The sequence below is a fragment of the Triticum urartu genome, chromosome 7 (genome assembly GCF_003073215.2).
Source record: "Triticum urartu cultivar G1812 chromosome 7, Tu2.1, whole genome shotgun sequence".
In the NCBI taxonomy this organism is placed as follows: domain Eukaryota; kingdom Viridiplantae; phylum Streptophyta; class Magnoliopsida; order Poales; family Poaceae; genus Triticum; species Triticum urartu.
In genome coordinates, this window is record NC_053028.1 from 464,876,239 (window position 1) to 464,896,505 (window position 20,267).

Consider the following 20,267-nt stretch of genomic DNA (forward strand, 5'->3'; position numbering starts at 1 on the left):
AGCACCAATGTCGGTGTCAAAACCGGTGGATCTCGGGTAGGGGGTCCCGAACTGTGCGTCTGAGGATCAAAGGTAACAGGAGACAGGGACACAATGTTTACCCAGGTTCGGGCCCTCTTGATGGAGGTAATACCCTACTTCCTGCTTGATTATCTTAGATGAATATGGGGTTACAAGAGTTGATCTACCTTGAGATCATAATGGCTAAACCCTAGATGTCTAGCCTGTATGATTATGATTGTCCCCTATGGACTAAACCCTCCAGTTTATATAGACACCAGAGGGACCTAGGGTTGTACATAGTCGGTTTACAGAGGAAGGAATCTTCATATCCGAACGCCAAGCTTGCCTTCCACGCAAAGGAGAGTCCCATCCGGACACGGGAAGAAGTCTTCTGTCTTGTATCTTCATGGCCCATTAGTCCGGCCCATGTCACATAGCCCGGACGCTTGAGGACCCCTTAATACAGGACTCCCTCAGGGGGTGGCCCCGTCCCCACCATCAATCTGGGGAGGGGGGCAAATGATGAAAGTTGGAAGTAAAGTGGGGTAAGAGCATCTCTAGCAGACCCTACAAAAAGCCCCGACTCGCAAAATAACCGCCAAAATATGGGTCGGCGCGCAAAATCCTGCCCGAACAGATCCCGCAAACGCGGCCGGCCTGCAAATTTTTTTGAGGGGCGCAGCAAAATCTTGACCCCAACCCGCGAATACGCGGGTTCCCCCCGGCCCGTCGGTGCCCTGCATATAGCGGAGCGGTTGGTGAGGAGGAAATTTCAGCCCACGCTTCCCCCCCTCATCCCGCCGCCGGACCGCCGCCCACGATTCCGGCGAAAGTAGTCGGCGGGATCACGCCGAAAGGCCGCCACACACATGAGGTTGCCCTCCGCCCCCTCTTGTGTCGGTGGGCCGGAAAGTTGCAGATCTGCGGCCCTTCATCGCGGGCTGCCGGATTTGGCTTTTCCGGGTGCGGGTGGCTGCACCAAGTGATGGAATGGTCGGGGAGCACCTCGTGCAGCCCCGGCAAAGTCCCATGGCCGCATGCAAGTACGGGTCTGTCCTATCGCCGCCGCCGCCGGTTTGCGGGCATTGATTCGGCCGGCCGTCCACCGGGCTTGACGCTCGCACAGAGGCTCTGTGGCTCGGTGATGCCGCTCATACAGTGCGACGACTGCACACAAACAGTGCCGCGGCTAACTTCGGGCATGCCGAAGCACCCCGGATGGGTGTTATTCAAATGCGAAAACGACGGGGTACGTGTTGTTTTCATTCGGCTTTGGCACCGCATTCTTTGGCTCAATTGCGATAACTTATTTCGAACATCATCATGTGTGTAGGAAGATGGATGCTCATTTTGGTTTTGGGAAGGCGAATACATTGATTTATCGATAGAAAGAAACTTAATAGACGTTCGTGCACTCCTTAGTAGAATCGAAGGCAATGAAGCGGCTGCATGTGCAACTAGAGGGGAAGCAACGTCTACTTCTTTAGAACTAAAAAAAAAGAATGAAGAATGCAAAATCAAGAATCCACATATCAACAATGAATGCATGGGGGAAGATATTGGTCCAACTAGTGGGAGCAGTTATGAAAGTTGAAAATCTTCTAAAATGCATAATTGTGGTTCTTGTTTTCTTTGGTCTTGCTATTCTAGCAAAGATTTGGTGATGTCCTATGTATTCAATGTTGTTAAAAAAGTAAAGAAATGCATTATCTTGTGTTAAATTGAGGTGCAAATTTAGAATTTGCGGGCCGGCGGAGCGGCGCAGACCAGATCCCGCAAAACCGACCCGTAAAAGAGCATATTCCACGAATATCCTTTTATACGGATCCGTTTTATGGGGTCTGCCTCCGGGGCCGTCCACACTGGCCGCAAAGCCGTTTTTCCATGAACTGCAAACGCGTTTTGCATGTTGAGATTTTGTGGGGTGTGCTAGAGATGCTCTAATAGTCTCCAACCCACCCCACCAAAATTATTAGAAAATAAATTTCAGTTCGCCAACCCTAAGTTCCGCCGGCGCGCCCCGGCGATCGTGAAGGCCCCGACGATTGCGTCCTCACCCTACTGATTGCCCCGACCCGACCCGACCCTCTTTAGGTCAGCAATGCCGGAAGCCGCCACTCAAGAGGGAGAGGCGTCGGGGTCCGGATCAACCCGCGCGCTCCGCCGCAGCCTGAGGTTCACCGCTGCAGCAAGGGCCACGGCGACGACCTGGTCGATGGCCCTGGTGCGTGCGCAGCAGTCCCCGGGGTCCCAATCCCCACAGGAACCATCCGTGCGTTCCAATACAAGGAAGAGAAAGAAGGGGCCGGCTGCCAACCAGAAATCGAAGAAACGGAAGAGGACCGGGGAGGAGGAGGAGGAGGAGGAGGAGGAGGAGGAGGAGGAGGAGGAGGAGGTCTCATCTGCACACAGCTCTCCAATTCGCGAGCCACATATACCGGATGAGATGTATCGACTTGATGATCTGGATACGTCCAAAGTCATTCAGAAGGCACTAGGAGATCATTTGGAGAAAATAGGTATGCCATCCAAGTCGTCTCGATTACTTTCCATGGTTTCACCACCAGTGAGAAAAGGTATCAATTCCACTTCCGAACGAAGTATTATGTTCGGCATGTGAGTGTTTACTTCTGTGTACTGATTTTCTTGTAGCTCGCCATATGGGATTGCCTACTCTGAATGTGCACATGTGCAGAGCTTCCATGTGCGTTCTTGATGACCCAAATCTGGTTCCTGATCGCGAATCTGCAAGAAAAACGGTGCTTAATGCTGCTCACTCTGTTCTAGGGCTCTCGTCCTCTATTGGTACAAATAATAATGATAACATATCTTTTTATTTAGGAGCATCATGAAATTATGCTGTTCGTTGCTGATATTTCAATGAATTTGTAGGTGGTAAGCCACTAGCACGATGCTGTGGTTTCTGGGTTGATTGGGACGAGAAGACCAAAATTGGCATTGCTTTGACAACTTCAAGTCTCATTTGTACTAAGTCTGCATCTATGGACAGTTGGTTAGGGCAAGAAGAGTATGATACTCATGCGGAGGTGAGTTCTTAAGCATGAGTAGAATTGCTGAGTTCTATCCATTTGCTATGCCTATAGCTAGTCCCGCTGTACCTCCAGTTGATTCCAATTCAAAATACCTCTTTCTACTTGTGGTTGTGATACACTAGTTGCAAACTAAATATTTTATGTTGTAATTTTAGAAAAAAAAAGTTGAAATCTTGCATTCTGCACCTGCTGTAGGTTCTTGTTCACATGCAGGGTGGCGTCACTGAAAAGGCCACCCTGCAGTACCATCAGAAGCACTATGATTTGGCCTTCTTCAGTGTTAGAATGGATCGGCCCGTTCATATACTTTCTTTCAATGATGGTGTGAAGCATTCTGACCAAGTTTTTGAGCTTGGAAGAGATGAAGAGTCGTTTCTAAGGATAAGCCATGGTGTGGTGAAAATCTTGAATCCAAACCTGCTTGAACGGTATCACTATATGCATGTTCACAGTGCAGATCCACTCCCCGATGTACAAACTGTTATCTTATCTCGAGACTGAATTGTACATTTGCTATTCTGGACAATGTATTTTATTGCGTATTTTGCAAATTATTGCTATTATGTCTTCTTGATTTCAATGCATTTCTAGTATGGCATAGGAGGGCCACTCATTGACTTTGGTGGAAAAATCGTGGGAATGGTCAATGGCAATACAAGCGGGTCTTTTATACCGTCTTCCATTTTAGTCAAGTGCTTGCATTTGTGGAGAAAATTTGGGTATGTTCTTGTTTACTTCTGTTTTTAGTGCCACTAAGAAGGCGTTTAGCATCATTATGTCCCCTTCGTAAAGAAGATCTTCTCTAGTAAGGATGGAATGAAACACCTTATTGATGTTTGTGATCTATAGCAAGTGGATTTCATCAAATCTGTGCAGATTCTGGCCTTGTCTAGATCAATCCCAATTTGCACACACTTGGTTCTTCGTCTATTACTCTTTAGATCGAGTTGTTTCACTTTGATGTCCTTCTGTTAGTTAAATTTCTTTCATATGGTGTAGCTTTACAGATCAACGTGATCATATGATCAGGGAAGACAAAATTTGTCTAATCAAAATATTTGGTCTAGCATGCTTTTAAAAATATCTTGTCTTGCATTGGAGTTTTTATGATATTAGTAAATGCGTACGTGCAATGCACGCTGATATTTGGGAGTAAAATTAATTGCATTTTGATATTAGGTAGGATATCAAGTACGTGTTAATTATATTAATAGCACAAATATTAATATTTTGGTACTATATTAATTGTACGCTAAACATGTTAAGCGCTCACCATTGGAGCAATATACTACCTCCGTCCGGGTGTATAGGTCTTGCGCGTAGTTCTAGGTCGGTAATTTAACTAGCTAAATATAGATTATATTTGACAAAAAACATATATTTAGAAACTGCACCTCCATATGAATCTAATGATATATTTTTGATGACGTATAACACATATTTAGTTTAATCGATGACCTAGAACTACGCGTACGCCCTATACACCTGGACGGAGGGAGTAGGTCGTTGGATTGACACGATTTGATGGCCGAGATTAGTTGGATCTGCCTCTTTAGGTCTTTTTATATTGGTATATAGAGGATAAAGGATAGTTTGGTTTAATTGACATGATTCATTTTAGAAGGGTTGCTGCTTATGCTTACTCAGTTATTAATGTATATTGGATGACTTTTTGATACAGGCGCATCCCTCGGCCCCAGCTTGGTATGAAGTTTTGGTCAATCAAGTTTGTAGACATTGCTCTTGCTGAGAATATATTGTGCAAGTGTAATATTGATGATGGCCTTATTGTAAAAGAGGTATCTCTCTCCCTCTCTTTCTCTCTAGATCAAAATATAGCCACACCAAACTAGGAGTATATAATTGCTAATTTTACGCTCCGGCCAGACTGCATGAGCCACTCCCGGGAGAACCAACTGACTACACAACCCGCAACCCACACATATATGCTTTTGATAGTAAAAATGCTCTATACTATTGTTAATCTTGGAAAGCTTGGTGTTTTAATGTGATTCACGCGATTTAGTTGTAAGTGGTAAGATGTGCATGCAAATAACCTGTATAGTGTTTTTTTTTCAGTGCAATTATGCAAGTGTTTGTCGTAAACTAAATAATGTGGTTATTTATTTGAACTCAATTGTGTACTCATCTGTTGGTTGAAGTTTTAGTACTTGTCATGTTAGGTTGTACTCCCTCCGTCCGATACTATAAGAGCATTTTTGACACTACACTAGTGTCAAAAACGCTCTTATATTATGAGATGGAGGGAGTAATATATAGCGGAGTATCTAGTAAATGTAGCAAAGTACTAAAGTTGGTATGTGATGAAGTAACACTGGAGCATCTAGTAATGCACTCCTAGTAAGTTTGTAGTAAAACCATATGTACAAGTCATCTGTGCGCAAAATTGTATTTTTTGCTAGATGGTAAATGGATTTGGTACTGATATGCTTAGCAGGTACCTTTGCTAATCCAGTTTTACTACTTCAATTCATCATGTACCTCGTCTCCATTTTAGAGCAGAGGCAAAAAAATTACCATGTGATCTCTAGGATTTACTATGCATTGTACAGCATAGTTTAGTACATGTTCTATGGTTGAGTAGGAGACTGGGAAACCAGGTACGCAAGTGTTGGGCTCATTTGGATTTATGTTTGATCTTCTATTATACATCACTGTACATCTTTACTAGTAGGACTTCTGCTATTACTACATCTCTGTGGATCTTTACTACTAGGACTTCAGTTTTTACGCATGATTTGGACAGAGAAGTCAGGAATGCGGGGAGTTGTTGTTCTGATCGAGCGTGCACTGTGGCTGCATGCATGTTTGTATTGCTCATTTCTAGATTTATGTTAGCTCACTTGAGTGTTTATGTTATCTGCATATTGAGTGGTTATTGTGACTCTTAGGTGTCATATGGATCTCCTGCTGAGAAACTTGGAATACTGGTCGGTGACGTCATTAATTGTTTCAATGGAGAACGCATCTCTACAACAGTCGAGGTAGATGCACTGTTGATATTATGTTTGAAGTAATACAAAAGTAAGACACTCCCTCCGTCACAGTTTAGAAGGCACAGTTAAATTTGCGTGTGTTTCCACAATAGACAAGGTTTAGGTCGCATTGCATTTATTTCTAGTAGCTAATTGGTACTCCGATATACTATTTCTATATGCATGCGTAGTGTGAATGCTATTTTTTAGCCCATCTCACAACCAATAGATAACCACCTAGGTCCCAGAGAATTTCCCAAGCGCGCCTTCTAAACCGTGACGGAGGGAGTATGTTAAATTCTATTGCTTTATGCTATTAACTTACATAAGTATTGCTGCTGTTGTCAGTTGGAGAATATGTTGCTAAGCAAATGCGAGGATGAAAATAATAGCCTTAATTCTGAAGTCAATGTCAAAGTAAGTTTTTTCTATGATTTTCTTTATACTTATTATTCATGCCTTTATATGGGAATAATATTAGCAAAATGTTGACACTGATAAATATATGATGTTACCTTTTTAGCTTGATGTGTTTCACATACGCAAGTCTCGCTGGAGTGACAGAACATTAACTGTAAAAGTGTCTGATGATGGTGAAGTTGTTGCAACAGGAGGTATGTATCCTTTGCCAATCTATTCTATGTAAGGGTCTACATTATTTCGTTTTGTAAATGGTTATTGACACGTTTGCCACCGTGCCATAGTTTCTTTTACGCATTTGCCACCGTGCCATTCGTCAGCACTAGTTAGACTCAGCTGGGCACTATGTATTAGCTGGGTAGCGGAAGCATTGAGTATTTTGGGCTATTGAAGATGTGAGAATTTACCAAGTATTTACAGTAGACATGCAGACTTAAAGCTCTTGCACATCAGGTTCTGCTACTCTTGCAGAAAGATCTTCAAAATGCAATTTAGTGCAAGTAGTAAGATCTTAGACCTCACAGAAATGGTAGAAATTTCTCTGATGTATTACTCTACAAAAAGGTAGGCCCCAAGCATAGCTATCACAAAATTACGGAGTGCAGCTATCAAACAGAGAAAAGTAAGCACGCATTAGGCTGCATACATGCTACATTGAAGGTTCAAGGCTGCACACAGCATTACAAGCAATAAATTTCACAAGTTCTTACTTCCAAAAGCATCAGGACTGCATACTTGTCACGCGTGTTCTTCAAAAGCTCCTGGATTGCATACTCGCTAATTTCAGAAGCAGCAGGACTGCATACTTGCCATTACAAGTCTGAAACCAAAATTTACATGGCAATAGTACCTGTTGCAGCTTCTGTAGCAATCTGACCATGTGGTGATTATTTGTGGCTGGTTTTAGTGCAGCATTTTTGCTACTTCAAATCACAGATCTTTTCCTTTGACCTTTTGCCACCACTTTTTTACCAGTCTTCCTCGAGGTGCATCGGACCATCAGTTTTACAAATAAAAAGAAATGCATTAGTCTCCTGTAGCTAAAGAGATTCATCTGTTTTACAGATTAACTAATAGCTAAATAAATGCATTAGTTTTACATAAGAACAATAGTTTTACAAAATCTAAAGAAATGCGTTAGGCGAGGAAGAGTACCAAATAGTGCTTACACTAATAGAGGGACCAGTCTGTTCATCTTCTGAAAATTCTTGGTCAACTTACTCTTTGCAATTCTTCTGTATCTGGCCAAGTTGTCCACAGCATTTGCATTTCCTCTTTGTGACCCAACCTTGCATCTATTTCATTCAAAGCCTGGATTATATTCTTTGTTGGTCTCCTAGGAGGCCTTTTTAGTGAAGGGCAGCCCGGTGCACGTAGCTCCCGCTTGCGCAGGGTCCGGGGAAGGGTCCGACCACTTTGGGTTTTCTGTACGCAGCCTTTCCCTGCATTTCTGCAAGAGGCTGTTTCTAGGACTCGAACCCATGACCTTATGGTCACAAAGCAACAGCTTTACCGTTGCGCCAAGGCTCCCTTTCAGGAGGCCTCTTTAGCAGAGGAGGATACGTTTGACATGTTGATATTCCATAGCATTGCACGTATGCTGTTTGCATAAGCTGCTTATACTTCAACTTCGCTTCCTGGTTCCCTAAGTGAAGTGATGATGAAAATAGCATGGACACAAGGAAGGCCTTTGCACAGCCTACAGCATGCTCTCTTCCCAGTGTCAACTGGATGCTTCCATTCCATTCCATCCCATCTTTCTCTCTTGCAGATACTTCTGCCTCTGAACTTTTGCTTCTGACCAGTCTTATCTTTAGACCTCTAGTTCTTTGATTAAGGTTCTGCATGATAGTTGTGAGAACTTAGTGACTTCTTTTTGTTGCAATTCTTTTGTCTAAGATCAGTTCTCTGCATTAATTGTGGCCTAATGGTATCCAACAAATCAACAATGGGCATAGCTTTTAGTTTCTTGGTCTTGCTGTTGAAGGAATCTGCTAGATTGTTATCTGACATAATCAACTTTTGGGACTTCATTGAACTTGCTTCTAGACCATAAATTTGGGTGGTGTTCATCCTTGTATTTCTGCACTTTAGGTTTTGCATAGATTTTCTCTATGTAGGCAGCATGCTTCATAGGGAGGTAGGTATGCACAGTAGGGCATAAATTGTCATAGAATTTAAAGACCCTTTAAACTTCTTCAGAAAATTGTCAGCTAGCTGCCTCATGCTCTCTATGCTCCACTCGCTAAAAGATGCAACCCACTGCACTCTCCCATCCCTTGCATGCATCTGTGTGATTGACCAGAGCAGCTGGATGGCCAATGACCTGTTTGTCTCTCCATGAAGGCATGAATCCAGTCCAGGTGTCAGTGGATTCTGCATCCATAACTCCATAGGTTACCGGGTACAACCAATTTTGGCCATCAATACCACAAGCAGCTGCCAATTGTCCTCCGAACTTGCTTGTTAGAGCAGTTGAATCTACAGCCAAGTATGGTCGGCACCCCTCTAAGAAACCCATCCAACATGGCTTGACTGATGCAAACTCTTTGTTGAAGCACATTTTCAATTTGATTTCTTCATAATCAATATCAACAAACACTCGTTGATGATACCATCTTTAAATCTGACTTAAATGTGCATACCAATTACTAAGTGGAAACTATCTTTCCCTTGCCCTTATAAATGTCATCTTGCATTAAATGTTCTATGATGTGGAACTTTGATATGGCACTACTCTTGAAGTTTCTTCTGCAAATCTGTAGCACCAAGTGAAAAGTCTTTTTCTAACTAGTCCAGCAATTGTAGCAACCCATGTTCTTGTAGCTGGCGTCAGCCTCTCACTTCTTTGAGCACGCCAGCAAATATGATTGTTGAAGTATCTTGTTGATTTCGGTGGATTGGGATTCATCTAAGAAAGGGGATTTTTTGTTCCTGAAGCTTCGGTGCCCCTCTGACCTATCCATTCATCTCCCTGTATATACACCATGTACAAGTTACATATTAGCCCCTCTACATTTCTAATATCCAGTACAAGGACCTCCAACACTCCCCCTCAAGATGGCGCAAATATATCTATGTGCCCCATCTTGTCACAAATTTTCATGAAAGACACAACACCAGCTCCTTTGGTTAAAACATCAGCCAGCTGATCTACAGATTTAACAAAGCTAACTTTTAAGTACTCCCTCGTCTAGTTTTTCCTTGATGAAATGTCTGTCTATTTCAACATGCTTTGTTCTATCATGATCGACTGGGTTATTGACTATCTTGATGGTAGCTTGATTGTCACAGTAAAGTTGAAGGGGTGCATCATCATACAACTGAAGTTCAGCTAGCAATATTCTCAGCCACATTAACTCACATAAGCCTGACGCCATTGATCTGAATTCCGCCTCTGCCGTGGATCGAGCGACAACGCTCTGTTTCTTGCTCCTCCAACTGACGAGATTACCACCAACAAATACACAGTAACCCGATGTAGACCTTGTATCATCTAAGCACCTAGCCCAGACAGCATCCGTATACCCCTCTATTTTTAGGTGCCCATGACTTGAAAACAGAATCCCCTTCCCAGGACAGCTCTTAAGATATTGCAAAATTTGATTTACAGCATTTAAATGGCCAGACCGCGGATCATGCATATAACGGCTTACAATGCTAACATCATATGCAATATCTGGCCTTGTGTGTGATAAGTAAATTAAGCGACCAACTAGCCTCTGATATCGATACTTGTCCACTGGATCACCTGAGTTTGCTAGAATGCGATGATTCTGCTCAATTGGTGTGGCCGCTGGTTTACACTCTAACATGCCAGTTTCATTAAGCAAATCAAGTACATATTTCCTCTGTGGAAGGTAAATACCTTGTGCCCCGTATGCAACTTCAATTCCCAGGAAGTGTCCAGGTCCTTAATTTCAAAGATTCTCTCTAGTGTCTCTTTTAAGCACATTATCTCCTCGTCATCATCCCCTGTAATTACTATGTCATCAACATACACCACAAGTATAGTAATCTTATCACAATGACACTTAAAGAAAAGAGTGTGATCAGCATTGCTTTGTTGATATCCTAGAGAGCAAATTTCCTTTCTAAACCTTCCCAAACCAAGCCCTAGGCGATTGTTTAAGTCCATAAAGAGACTTCCTTAGTTTGCATACTTTTCCTTCAGTTTCACTACTATTAAACCAGGAGGATTTTCCATATAAACCTCTTCCTGCAAGTCTCCATGGAGAAATGCATTTTTAACATCCATTTCAAATAGTTTCCATTTACGGTTTGCTGCTATTGAGATCATCGTTCTAATAGTGTTCATCTTTGCCACTGGAGCGAATGTTTCATCATAATGTACTCCATAAGTTTGGCTATACCCTTTTGCCACTAACCTGGCCTTATATCTTTCTACCTTCCCTTCAGGTGTCTGCTTCACAGTAAATACCCACTTACAACCCACAATCTTCTTGTTTGCTGGAATTGTAGTGAGTTCCCATGTATTATTTTTATCAAGTGCTGCCATTTCTTCCAGCATTGCCTCTCTCCATCTTGGATCTTTCTTCGCCTCTTGCCAGTCACGCGGTATTGGTATTGTGGAATCTAAAGAAGCAATGAATGATTTATACCAAGAACCCACCAATGAGTATTAAACATGATTAGAAACAATATATGGGGACAGTTTTGAGGGTAATTTCCCAGATGTTGTGCGAGGCTGCTTTCTGTGGGCAATAGGAACATCTAGATCATCATATGGAGAAGAGAGTGTACCATCACTCGTGGAGGATGGCAGTGGAGCCTGGGATGAAGTTGGACTTGGGATTGAACCATGCGTGTTAGGTTGTTCTTGGGCTTCAAGAATAATTTCCTCCCCCTGCACATGTTCATTCCCAGTTTGGTGTCTTTGTGTATACACCTTAAGATCACGTTCCTCATTCGGCCTTGGCCACTGTAATGTTCCATTTGATGTATCTTGTTGCCCCCCCTCCACCTGTTCTTGGTCTGTTTTGCATCCTGCCCACATCTTCATCATCATACACATCCACCTACTGGTATTGCCCCAACTATCATTTTTCTTGATGCCGCACAATTGTCTTCCTATTCTTTATCTTCCCCTGTCTCACAATCTGTGTTTGAGATAATATCATTAATAAACAAGTCAGGAAATACATCAGTTAGGTCAGTTGGCTCTCCATAGAATGATTCATGTTCCCTGAAGATTACATCCATACTTACAAACATCCTTTTTTTAATATTAAAAAAAATCCTTTTTTCAGCAGGACACCAGCATTTGTACCCTTTCTGTTTCCCTGAATACCCAACAAACACACATCTTAAAGCTCTAGGATCTAATTTTCCAACAGATGGCCTGTAGTCTTTCACAAAGCGTACACACCCAAAGACTTTTGTAGTCCTGCCTGTCAGACACTCTATTGGAGTTTTGTAACCTAGCACTCTAGACGGCATTCTATTCATCAAATACGCAGCAGTCATTACTGCCTCACTCCACAAAAACTTTGGAACATTCATGGTCATCAATACATGGTGTAATCTCTAAGAGATGCCTATTTTTCCTCTCAGCCAAACCATTCTGTTCAGAGGTGCCTGGACAGGTAGTTTGATGGATAATTCCAAAGCTTGATAAGTACGCACCAAACTCCTTATTTACATATTCTGTGCCATTGTCAGTTTGAAATACTTTCACACATGCATTATATTGGGTCATGATTAAATTATGAAAATCCCTGAAACACTCAAATGCATCACTCTTGTTTTTCAACACATAGAGCCAAGTAGTTCTAGTGCAGCAGTCAATGAATGTGACAAAAGAATGATATCCATTAAGAGATAACACTCCACTAGGACCCCACCATACATCTGAGTGAATGGTCTCAAGTGGTACAGTACTCCTATTATCTGAAGATACATAAGTACTCCTAGTCTGCTTTCCATAGTGGCACACATCACATGCTAGATTCTCTTTGCTAATTTTATTATAAATGTTTGGATAAAGCTGACCCAGAGTGACAAAAGACATATGTCCTAGCCTGCGATGGAGAAATTCCTCTAGTGGAGAGTGAGACGACACAGCAGCAACCGCAGCAACCGTAGGTGACATGTTATCATCTAAGCAATACAGGCCATCATGCATGTTCCCTGTCCCAAGCCTTCTTCCAGTCCCAAGTTCCTGAAATAAGCACCATGATGGGAAGAAGATAGCAACACAATTAAGCTCTTTTGTAATGCAACTAACGGATAGCAGATTAATTGGGAACGAGGGAACATGTAGAACAGATGAAAGAGACATATTATTAGATCCACACATGACTGTTCCTGAACCCAGAACAGTTTGAGAGGAGTCGTCAGACAATTTCACACTTTGCCTCTTTGAATCAGGAGCATAATCAAGAAAATTGCTGTATGAGCCAGTCATGTGTCTAGAAGCCCCAGAGTCTATTAACCATGGTATATTAGTAACTTTATAACTCATAGTGCAAGAATTTTTACCACCAAAGTTGGAAGATGAGCCCCGGTAGATTGCTTGTCATCCAAACATATTGCCTTAAATTTGCTCCACTTCTCCCAGTCATCAACCGACATCTCCACTTTCATAGTTTGTGAGGCTTCTTCAATAATTGTTGAGGTATTCGCCCTGCCTGCAGGTCGCATACCACGTCCTCGGCTACCTCCGCGTCCATCAAATGCACGTCCACGACCCCTGCCTCGCCACTCTTGTCCTCTACCCCGGCCTCCTCCAAATAGTACAGGGCAAGAGAGTCGCAAATGTCCTGGCTGACCACATTCAAAACATTTCCTCTCATATGTACCTCCTCCTGATCTTTGGAAGTCCACCCCTTCTGTAGCAAGGAAGGCTGAGCGCCTCTGTGCGACGCCCTGTGTAGCTGACCCTGTAGCCTCCAACTTCAACCGAGTTTCCTCGCTAATAATTGCAGACACTGCTTGCTCCATGTTAGGTAGTATCCCACTACCATACAATGCAGCCCTTCTGTTTTCAAACTTGGAACTAAGCCCATTTAGAAAATCCCTGACACGCCTTCTCTCAATGCACTTGCCACACTCCATCTCAATCGAATCATTGTAGTCAAGATCACTCCACAAACGTTTTAACTCAGGTACGTACTCCACCACTGATTTCTCACCTTGACTTAGCTCCTGAAGCTCTCTTTGGATCCTGCAAGCCAACATTTCATTCCCAACTCCAGAGTAGGTACCCTTGAGGAGCCTCCAGATCTCAGATGCATCCTTGATCCTCTCAACCTGCTTGGCAATTTGGGGAGACAATGAACTCAACAACCACGCCCTTACAAGTGCATTGGTCATCTTCCACTTCTGTCCTTCCCTTGAGCTTTCATCCGCTGGTTTTTCAATTGCACCAAGTATGTAGCCTTCCAATTTCCTGGAGACCAACATGGTCTCGGCATGTTCAGCCCAACTTGCATAACTTTCTGATCCCTCGAGCTTCACATGAGGCATCTGTAAAGGATGGATCTCTTCCTTAGTCTCAGGTTCTGTTCTCATGCCACCTCCCTGTCTGCTGAGTGCATCAAACAAAGGTTGATATTTCTCATCCATTGCTTGTAGCACTGCAGCAAGCTCCGCTGCTGTAACTGCCGCAGGAGCATTCACATTATCTCCCATCTTGCAAGTGTACTACCTTCAATCACCAACTCAGAACCAGTATTCTCCCCCTGCGAATCAATCCTGCAGCAGTGCAGCCTACCTTCTATCCACACCTCAACCTCTGCCTCAAATCAGCCCTCAAACCTTGCACACAAATAACCAACTAGCCACTTTCGTCTTTGCCTGAAGTAGTCCTACTCGACCCCTCGCAGCAGCAGCCGTACTCCACCTCCTGGGTACCTTCTAGCCTCTGTCTCCAGTCCGTCCGCTGTTTGCTCTGCTCGCCGCTGGCCGCCCTGCTCCACTGCAGCCAAGCACACAGCCAACAAGGCAGCCCCGATTCTGCTCTCTGCCGCCACAAATCGGGGCCCCAAAGCCTCCTCCCACGCCTTCCAGTACTCAGCGCCGTCAACCTGTGTGACGCTAATGCGAATCCCCAACCTGCTCTGATGTTCCCTTGCCCTTATAAATGTCATCTCCTTGCATTAAATGTTCTATGATGTGGAACTTTGATATGGCACTACTCTTGAAGTTCCTTCTGCAAATCTGTAGCACCAAGTGAAAAGTCTTTTTCTAATTAGTCCAGCAATTGTGGCAACCCATGTTCTTGTAGCTGGCGTCAGCCTCTCACTTGTTTGAGCACGCCAGCAAATATGATTGTTGAAGTATCTTGTTGATTTCGGTGGATTGGGATTCATCTAAGAAAGGGTATTTTTTGTTCCTGAAGCTTCGGTGCGCCTCTGGCCTATCCATTCATCTCCCTGTATATACACCATGTACAAGTTACATATTAGCCCCTCTACATCTCTAATATCCAGTACAAGGACCTCCAACAATGATGACTGGGGTAGGAGACAGAAATTATTAACACATGTAATCCACACATTATACATGAAGACCAACTATAAAACATTATACTTAAAAAGTTAAACCATCTTTCATATAAGTTGCATGCAGTTTCTATCCACAATAAACTCGTACCAGAGGTGGATCACCTTTTTCGGTTCTATATCCATATTCCTTTTTATCACAAAGGTTGCAAGTGCATTCTGAATTCAAACAAGGATAATTTGTCTCCTCCACAATCGGAGGATTATCTTTGTCATAGGACACTATTAGCCTGTCATAATCATCATCATCACCATCATTGCAAGTCATTTCTGTATCCTCCGTAATAGTCAGCATATCAGGGCAGCACATAGTCCCCAGGCTCATCTATGTACCGTGTTTCACCACCAACAGTCTTAACACCCTTATATTATTCACCCTGTTCAGCTATGTTAGGGTAACTCCAACGGGGCGACGCATTTCGTCCACCCGCATCCGTTTCTGTCCGCGCGGGCAGAAACCACGGCCCAACGTGGCGGCGCAAACGGATCGATGTCCGTTTTGCTGTCCGCTTTGACCAATTTCTAGCCCATATTTTGGCTCGGTTTGCGTCCGCACAAACACGCCGCGGATGCCTGCATTGTCCTCCCCTGGCTCTCCTTTGCCCAAATTTGTCAAAGGATATGTGCAACCGACGCCTAGTATAATCCTAACAGTTGTGAGATAGTTATTGGTAAAGTTTGCCATGTAGAACAATGTGATGATGTGGCAGAAAATAAGTAAGTAGAGAGAGAAATGTTATATGTAAATTAACCAAGTCACAGTTGTGAAATTTGTGAAATTGTTGTTGGCAAAGTTTGCCATATAGGACAATGTGACATAATAAATAAGTAGAGAGAGAATTTGTTGAATGTAATTTAACCAAAAATTCTAGCACAAGCTTCAAACTTAGTGGGAAATTTAATATTTCTCATCTCCTATTGAATAGCATAGACACACTCTGTTGGAGTATTGTGTGATTGATTGATCATTAGTTGATAAATATCGACAACCCACAAAATGTTGAATATGCTTTAGATGGTATTTTTGCTAGAGAACTTAGCTTCGTTAAACATCGTTGATCGTACTGTTTTTGGTTGAAAGTAGACATGTGCATGGGCAGCCCGGGCCCGAAAGCTTGGCATCCGGTCCACACTCGGGCTCCACTTTCTCACCCGAAGCCCGGACTGAAAGCCCAGAAGAACCCTGAAATGACCATATATATATATATTTATTTGAAATATAGGTATAATATATTAATATAATATTCCAAATATAATTATTTTAATTAAAAACAGCACTGTTCATGAGTTTCGGGCCAGGCCGGTCTCAGGCTTGGGATTTTCACTTCAGGCTTTGCCAAGCCCGGCCCGGCCCGGGGTATGAACAGGTCTTGAAAGAAACACTGTTGATGGAGCGGTTATGGGTAGTAATAGCAAATGCGTACATGTGTGAAAAAATGATGCCATAGAGGAGGGGGTGGTATGTGAAATTCTCTTTTGTAGTTCACTGTGTTTGATGAGTACAGTGATACCAAACATTTTCCTTAACTGAGACGTTGCTCTTTTTACAGTTACTTATCCTTTCGGAGAAGGGACACCATGATTAATACCATGCCAATTGACCAAACGGGCCCAGGAAGATAGGTTTGGGAGTTCAGGACAGATACATGCGTCGGTGAATGCATGCGTGGAACTGCAAGTTTCTGCTAAATGCATTTGATTTCTTTGGCGGTATAACTCCTTGGCATATCCTTGTACCGAAAATACTGGTGCAGGCAAGCGACTGCTGTTTCCTTTCTGCATGAAAACGGGAACCGTCATGTGAGCTGACTCTGTACATTTGTGGATGCTTGTTGAGTCCCTACTTCATGTATGTCTTGTTCGATGAACAAACAAATATCCTGGTCCACTGAATGAACAGAAGTTGAGGATCCTGAAAGTGCATACTTACAATTCAAAAGCGGAACCACTTTGATTTTTGTGGTAATTTTGGGCCTCTTGTTTTTACCTGGTGCTGTCACGTGTTTTGGTGTGCGCGTCGCTGCTGTGGTTGAATTCGGGCGGTCACCGCTTAGTACGAGCCTTAATGAAGCAACCGCTTCTTGCCTTAGTCTCGTGCTCGCTCTCTCCCGGAAATCAGCCAGGCATTTTCAAAGCACCCACCAAATTGTGCACATATGTAGAACATCTTCAACGACGGCTCATCAAATCGCCTTCAAATGTCTGGACTACCCAAAGGCGGAGCTTTATTAGTTGTAGGTGGACGGACCTCAAGTCCTTTCCTTTCTCTAACGCTACTACCGCGGCCTATCATCATTGTTGTCAAAGAAGAAATAAATGAATTCCAAAGATCTTGGGCACAAGGGAAGTTTTCACATAAGCTGCCTTTCTCCCGTTAAAAGGTGGGTACCTTTCCCTAAATCCTTCTCCCGTGCAATGCATTTCAACCCCATCCTAGTTCTCAGTCATTTCGTGGCACCGGGTGTGACTGAACCATCTACGATGGGGGGAGCGAAGGGAGGAAGCTTAGATAAGAGAATATGTTCTCACATCGCTTTTTTTAGAAAGCTCTACCAGTGAGAAAAAGTGTTTGGCCTGAGCCAAAAAGAGGTCGTGCTAACATTTTTAGGCCTCCAACGTGGCCCATTTTGACCCGGAATTTTTGAAATCTCCTTGGCCAGCCCCAAACTGGGGAACTGCGGGGGAGTTTGGGCGTTCGTCATGCTGTAAACCATGTTTAGAGCCTGCATTTTTTCACAATTTGTCCTTCCTCCACTTTCTATCCACGCTTCTCGAGACTGACGTTGATGTTGTACCCCCTTGGAGCCGTGCCGGCCTTGCCGGACCTCTGCCGCCCCACCAAACCGCCTCTCCGCCAAGACCCCGCCCCTGCCGGCGGACCGTGCCTGGTAAGTGTTCAGTGCCATGGTGCAATTTCTTTATGTAGTCATTGTGTATTTTGAAGCAAACACGATGGATGCTGACGACGAGTACATCTAAGCCGAGTTCATGGATTCGTCTTTGTCGGATGACTATGACCAAGATGACGATGAAATGGCGGTGATGATGACGATTCTTGAAGAAATGGAGTGTGCTTTCTTAACTTCAAGGGTTCAACAAAGGGACATTGACTGTTGAATCGGCGGCGGGCACGGGGCATGTTGATCTCTACAAGGACTACTTTACCCCCGATTCGCTATTTGACCCCTATTTTCCACGTTGATGCAACGACCAATGTTCTTGGGCATCAAGCAAGGTGTTAGGGCCTATGATGATTACTAAAAGCTGAAAGGGGTGTCTTTGACCCCATTAGGTTCTTTGGCCTTCAGAAGTGCATGTATGCTCTAATGATGCTTGTGTATGGCATAGCCACAAACCAGCGGAATTAGTACCTCCAGATGTTTGAGAGCACATGCCTCGAAGCCATGGTGAGATTTGCTATTTGCAGTGGTCAACGTGTTTAGAACGAAGTAGAGAGAACCAAATGTCAAAGAGATAGCAAAGCTCATGGCACTTGGAGAATCAAGATGGTCTCCAAGTATGTTCGGATCCTTGATTGCATGCACTGAAAATGAATTGGACTTCCCATATGCTCAATAAGGGAAATGTTAGGGCCATCATAAAAAAATTAAGAACTTTGGGTTTGGCATGCCAGGTCTCACAATGACATCAACGTACTGTAGTAATCTCAATTATTTACAAGGTTGTGAAGGAAATATGTCCTAGAGGCAATAATAAAGTTGTTATTTTATATTTCTTTATTCATGATAAAGGTTTATTATTCATGCTATAATTGTATTGATCGGAAACCTAAATACATGTGTGAATATATAAACAAACGCCGTGTCCCTAGTGAGCCTCTACTTGACTAGCTCCTTGATCAAAGATGGTTAAGGTTTTCTAACCATGGACATGAGTTGTCATTTGATAACGGGATCACATCATTAGGAGAATGATATGATGGACAAGACCCATCCGTTAGCTTAGCATTATGATCGTTCAGTTTTATTGCTACTGCTTTCTTCATGTCAAATACATATTCCTTCAACTATGGGATTATGCAACTCCCGGATACCAAGGAATGCCTTGTGTACTATCAAACGTCACAACGTAACTGGGTGATTATAATGATGCTCTACAGGTATCTCCGAAGGTATTTGTTGAGTTGGCATAGATCGAGATTAGGATTTGTCACTCCGAGTATCGGGGAGGTATCTCTGGGCCCTCTCGGTAATACACATCATAAGCTTGCAAGCAAACGACTAAGGAGTTAGTCACGAGGTGATGTATTACAGAACGAGTAAAGAGTCTGCCGGTAATGAGATTGGACTAGGTATGAATATACCGACGATCGAATCTCGGGAAAGTAACATACCGATAGACAAAGGGAATAACATATGTTGTCATAACGGTTCGGATGATAAAGATCTTCGTAGAATATGTAGGAGCCAATATGAGCATCCAGGTTCCGCTATTGGTTATTGACCGGAGAGGTGTCTTGGTCATGTCTACATAGTTCTCGAACCGTAGGGTCCGCACGCTTAACGTTCGATGACGATATTGTATTATATGAGTTATGTGATTTGGTAACCGAATGTTGTTCGGTGTCCCGAATGAGATCACGGACATGACGAGGAGTCTCGAAATGGTCGAGAGGTAAAGATTGATATATATAGGACGATAGTATTCGGACACCGGAAGTGTTCCGGAGGGTACCGGGTACATATCGGGTCACCGGAAGGGGTTCCGGGCACCACTGACAAAGATATGGGCCTTATGGGCCAGGAGAGGGAACACACTAGCCCACAAGGAACTGGGTCCGCCCCCTATAGAGGCTGGCCTGTGAGAGGAGAAGGAAAGAGGGGAGGGAAAGGAATGTGTGGAGTAGGACTCCCCTTCCTTTCCCTCTCCCCCCTCATTCCTTCCCCCTTCTTCATATAAGGAAAGGGGGCGCAGGGCAAAGCAGCAACCCTAGGGCTGCCGCCAGGTCTCTTAGGGCGCCCTAGGGGCTGCCTCCTCCCCTCCCACCTATATATATATGTGGGGAGGGGGCGCCACACAAAGACACAATATTGTTTTAGCCATGTGTGGCGCCCTCGTCCATAGTTTTCTTCCTCGATCATATTTTCGTAGTGCTTAGGCGAAGCCTTGCGGAGATCGCATCACCATCACCGTCCCCAGACCGTCGTGCTGCCGGAACTCATCTACTACTTCGCCCATCTTGCTGGGTCAAGAAGGCGAGGACATCATCGAGCTGAGCGTGTGCAGAACGCGGAGGTACGTAGACACAC

At 43.7% G+C, this 20,267-nt stretch overlaps 1 protein-coding gene across 4 annotated transcripts; it reads left to right on the forward strand.

Annotated features, from left to right (window-relative positions):
• Positions 1 to 1,975: 1,975 nt before the first annotated feature.
• On the forward strand, positions 1,976 to 16,963 carry LOC125525829. 4 transcript variants are annotated; one of them, XR_007291445.1, is made up of 10 exons: positions 1,978 to 2,522; positions 2,656 to 2,808; positions 2,896 to 3,050; positions 3,252 to 3,527; positions 3,648 to 3,775; positions 4,738 to 4,855; positions 5,824 to 5,883; positions 5,969 to 6,061; positions 6,401 to 6,469; positions 6,576 to 6,626. XR_007291445.1 is itself a non-coding variant. In XM_048690831.1 (10 exons), the coding sequence occupies exons 1-10, from the start codon at positions 2,105 to 2,107 to the stop codon at positions 16,577 to 16,579; spliced, it is 1,551 nt and encodes a 516-aa protein (XP_048546788.1). In that variant the 5' UTR covers positions 1,978 to 2,104; the 3' UTR covers positions 16,580 to 16,963. The 4 variants fall into 4 exon arrangements, 3 of the variants coding, with proteins under 3 accessions (XP_048546791.1, XP_048546788.1, XP_048546790.1); XM_048690831.1 differs by lacking the exon at positions 5,824 to 5,883 and adding an exon at positions 16,548 to 16,963 and having other exon boundaries at positions 6,383 to 6,469; positions 6,576 to 6,666; XM_048690833.1 differs by lacking the exon at positions 5,824 to 5,883 and adding an exon at positions 16,548 to 16,963 and having other exon boundaries at positions 1,979 to 2,522; positions 6,576 to 6,666.
• Positions 16,964 to 20,267: the final 3,304 nt, after the last annotated feature.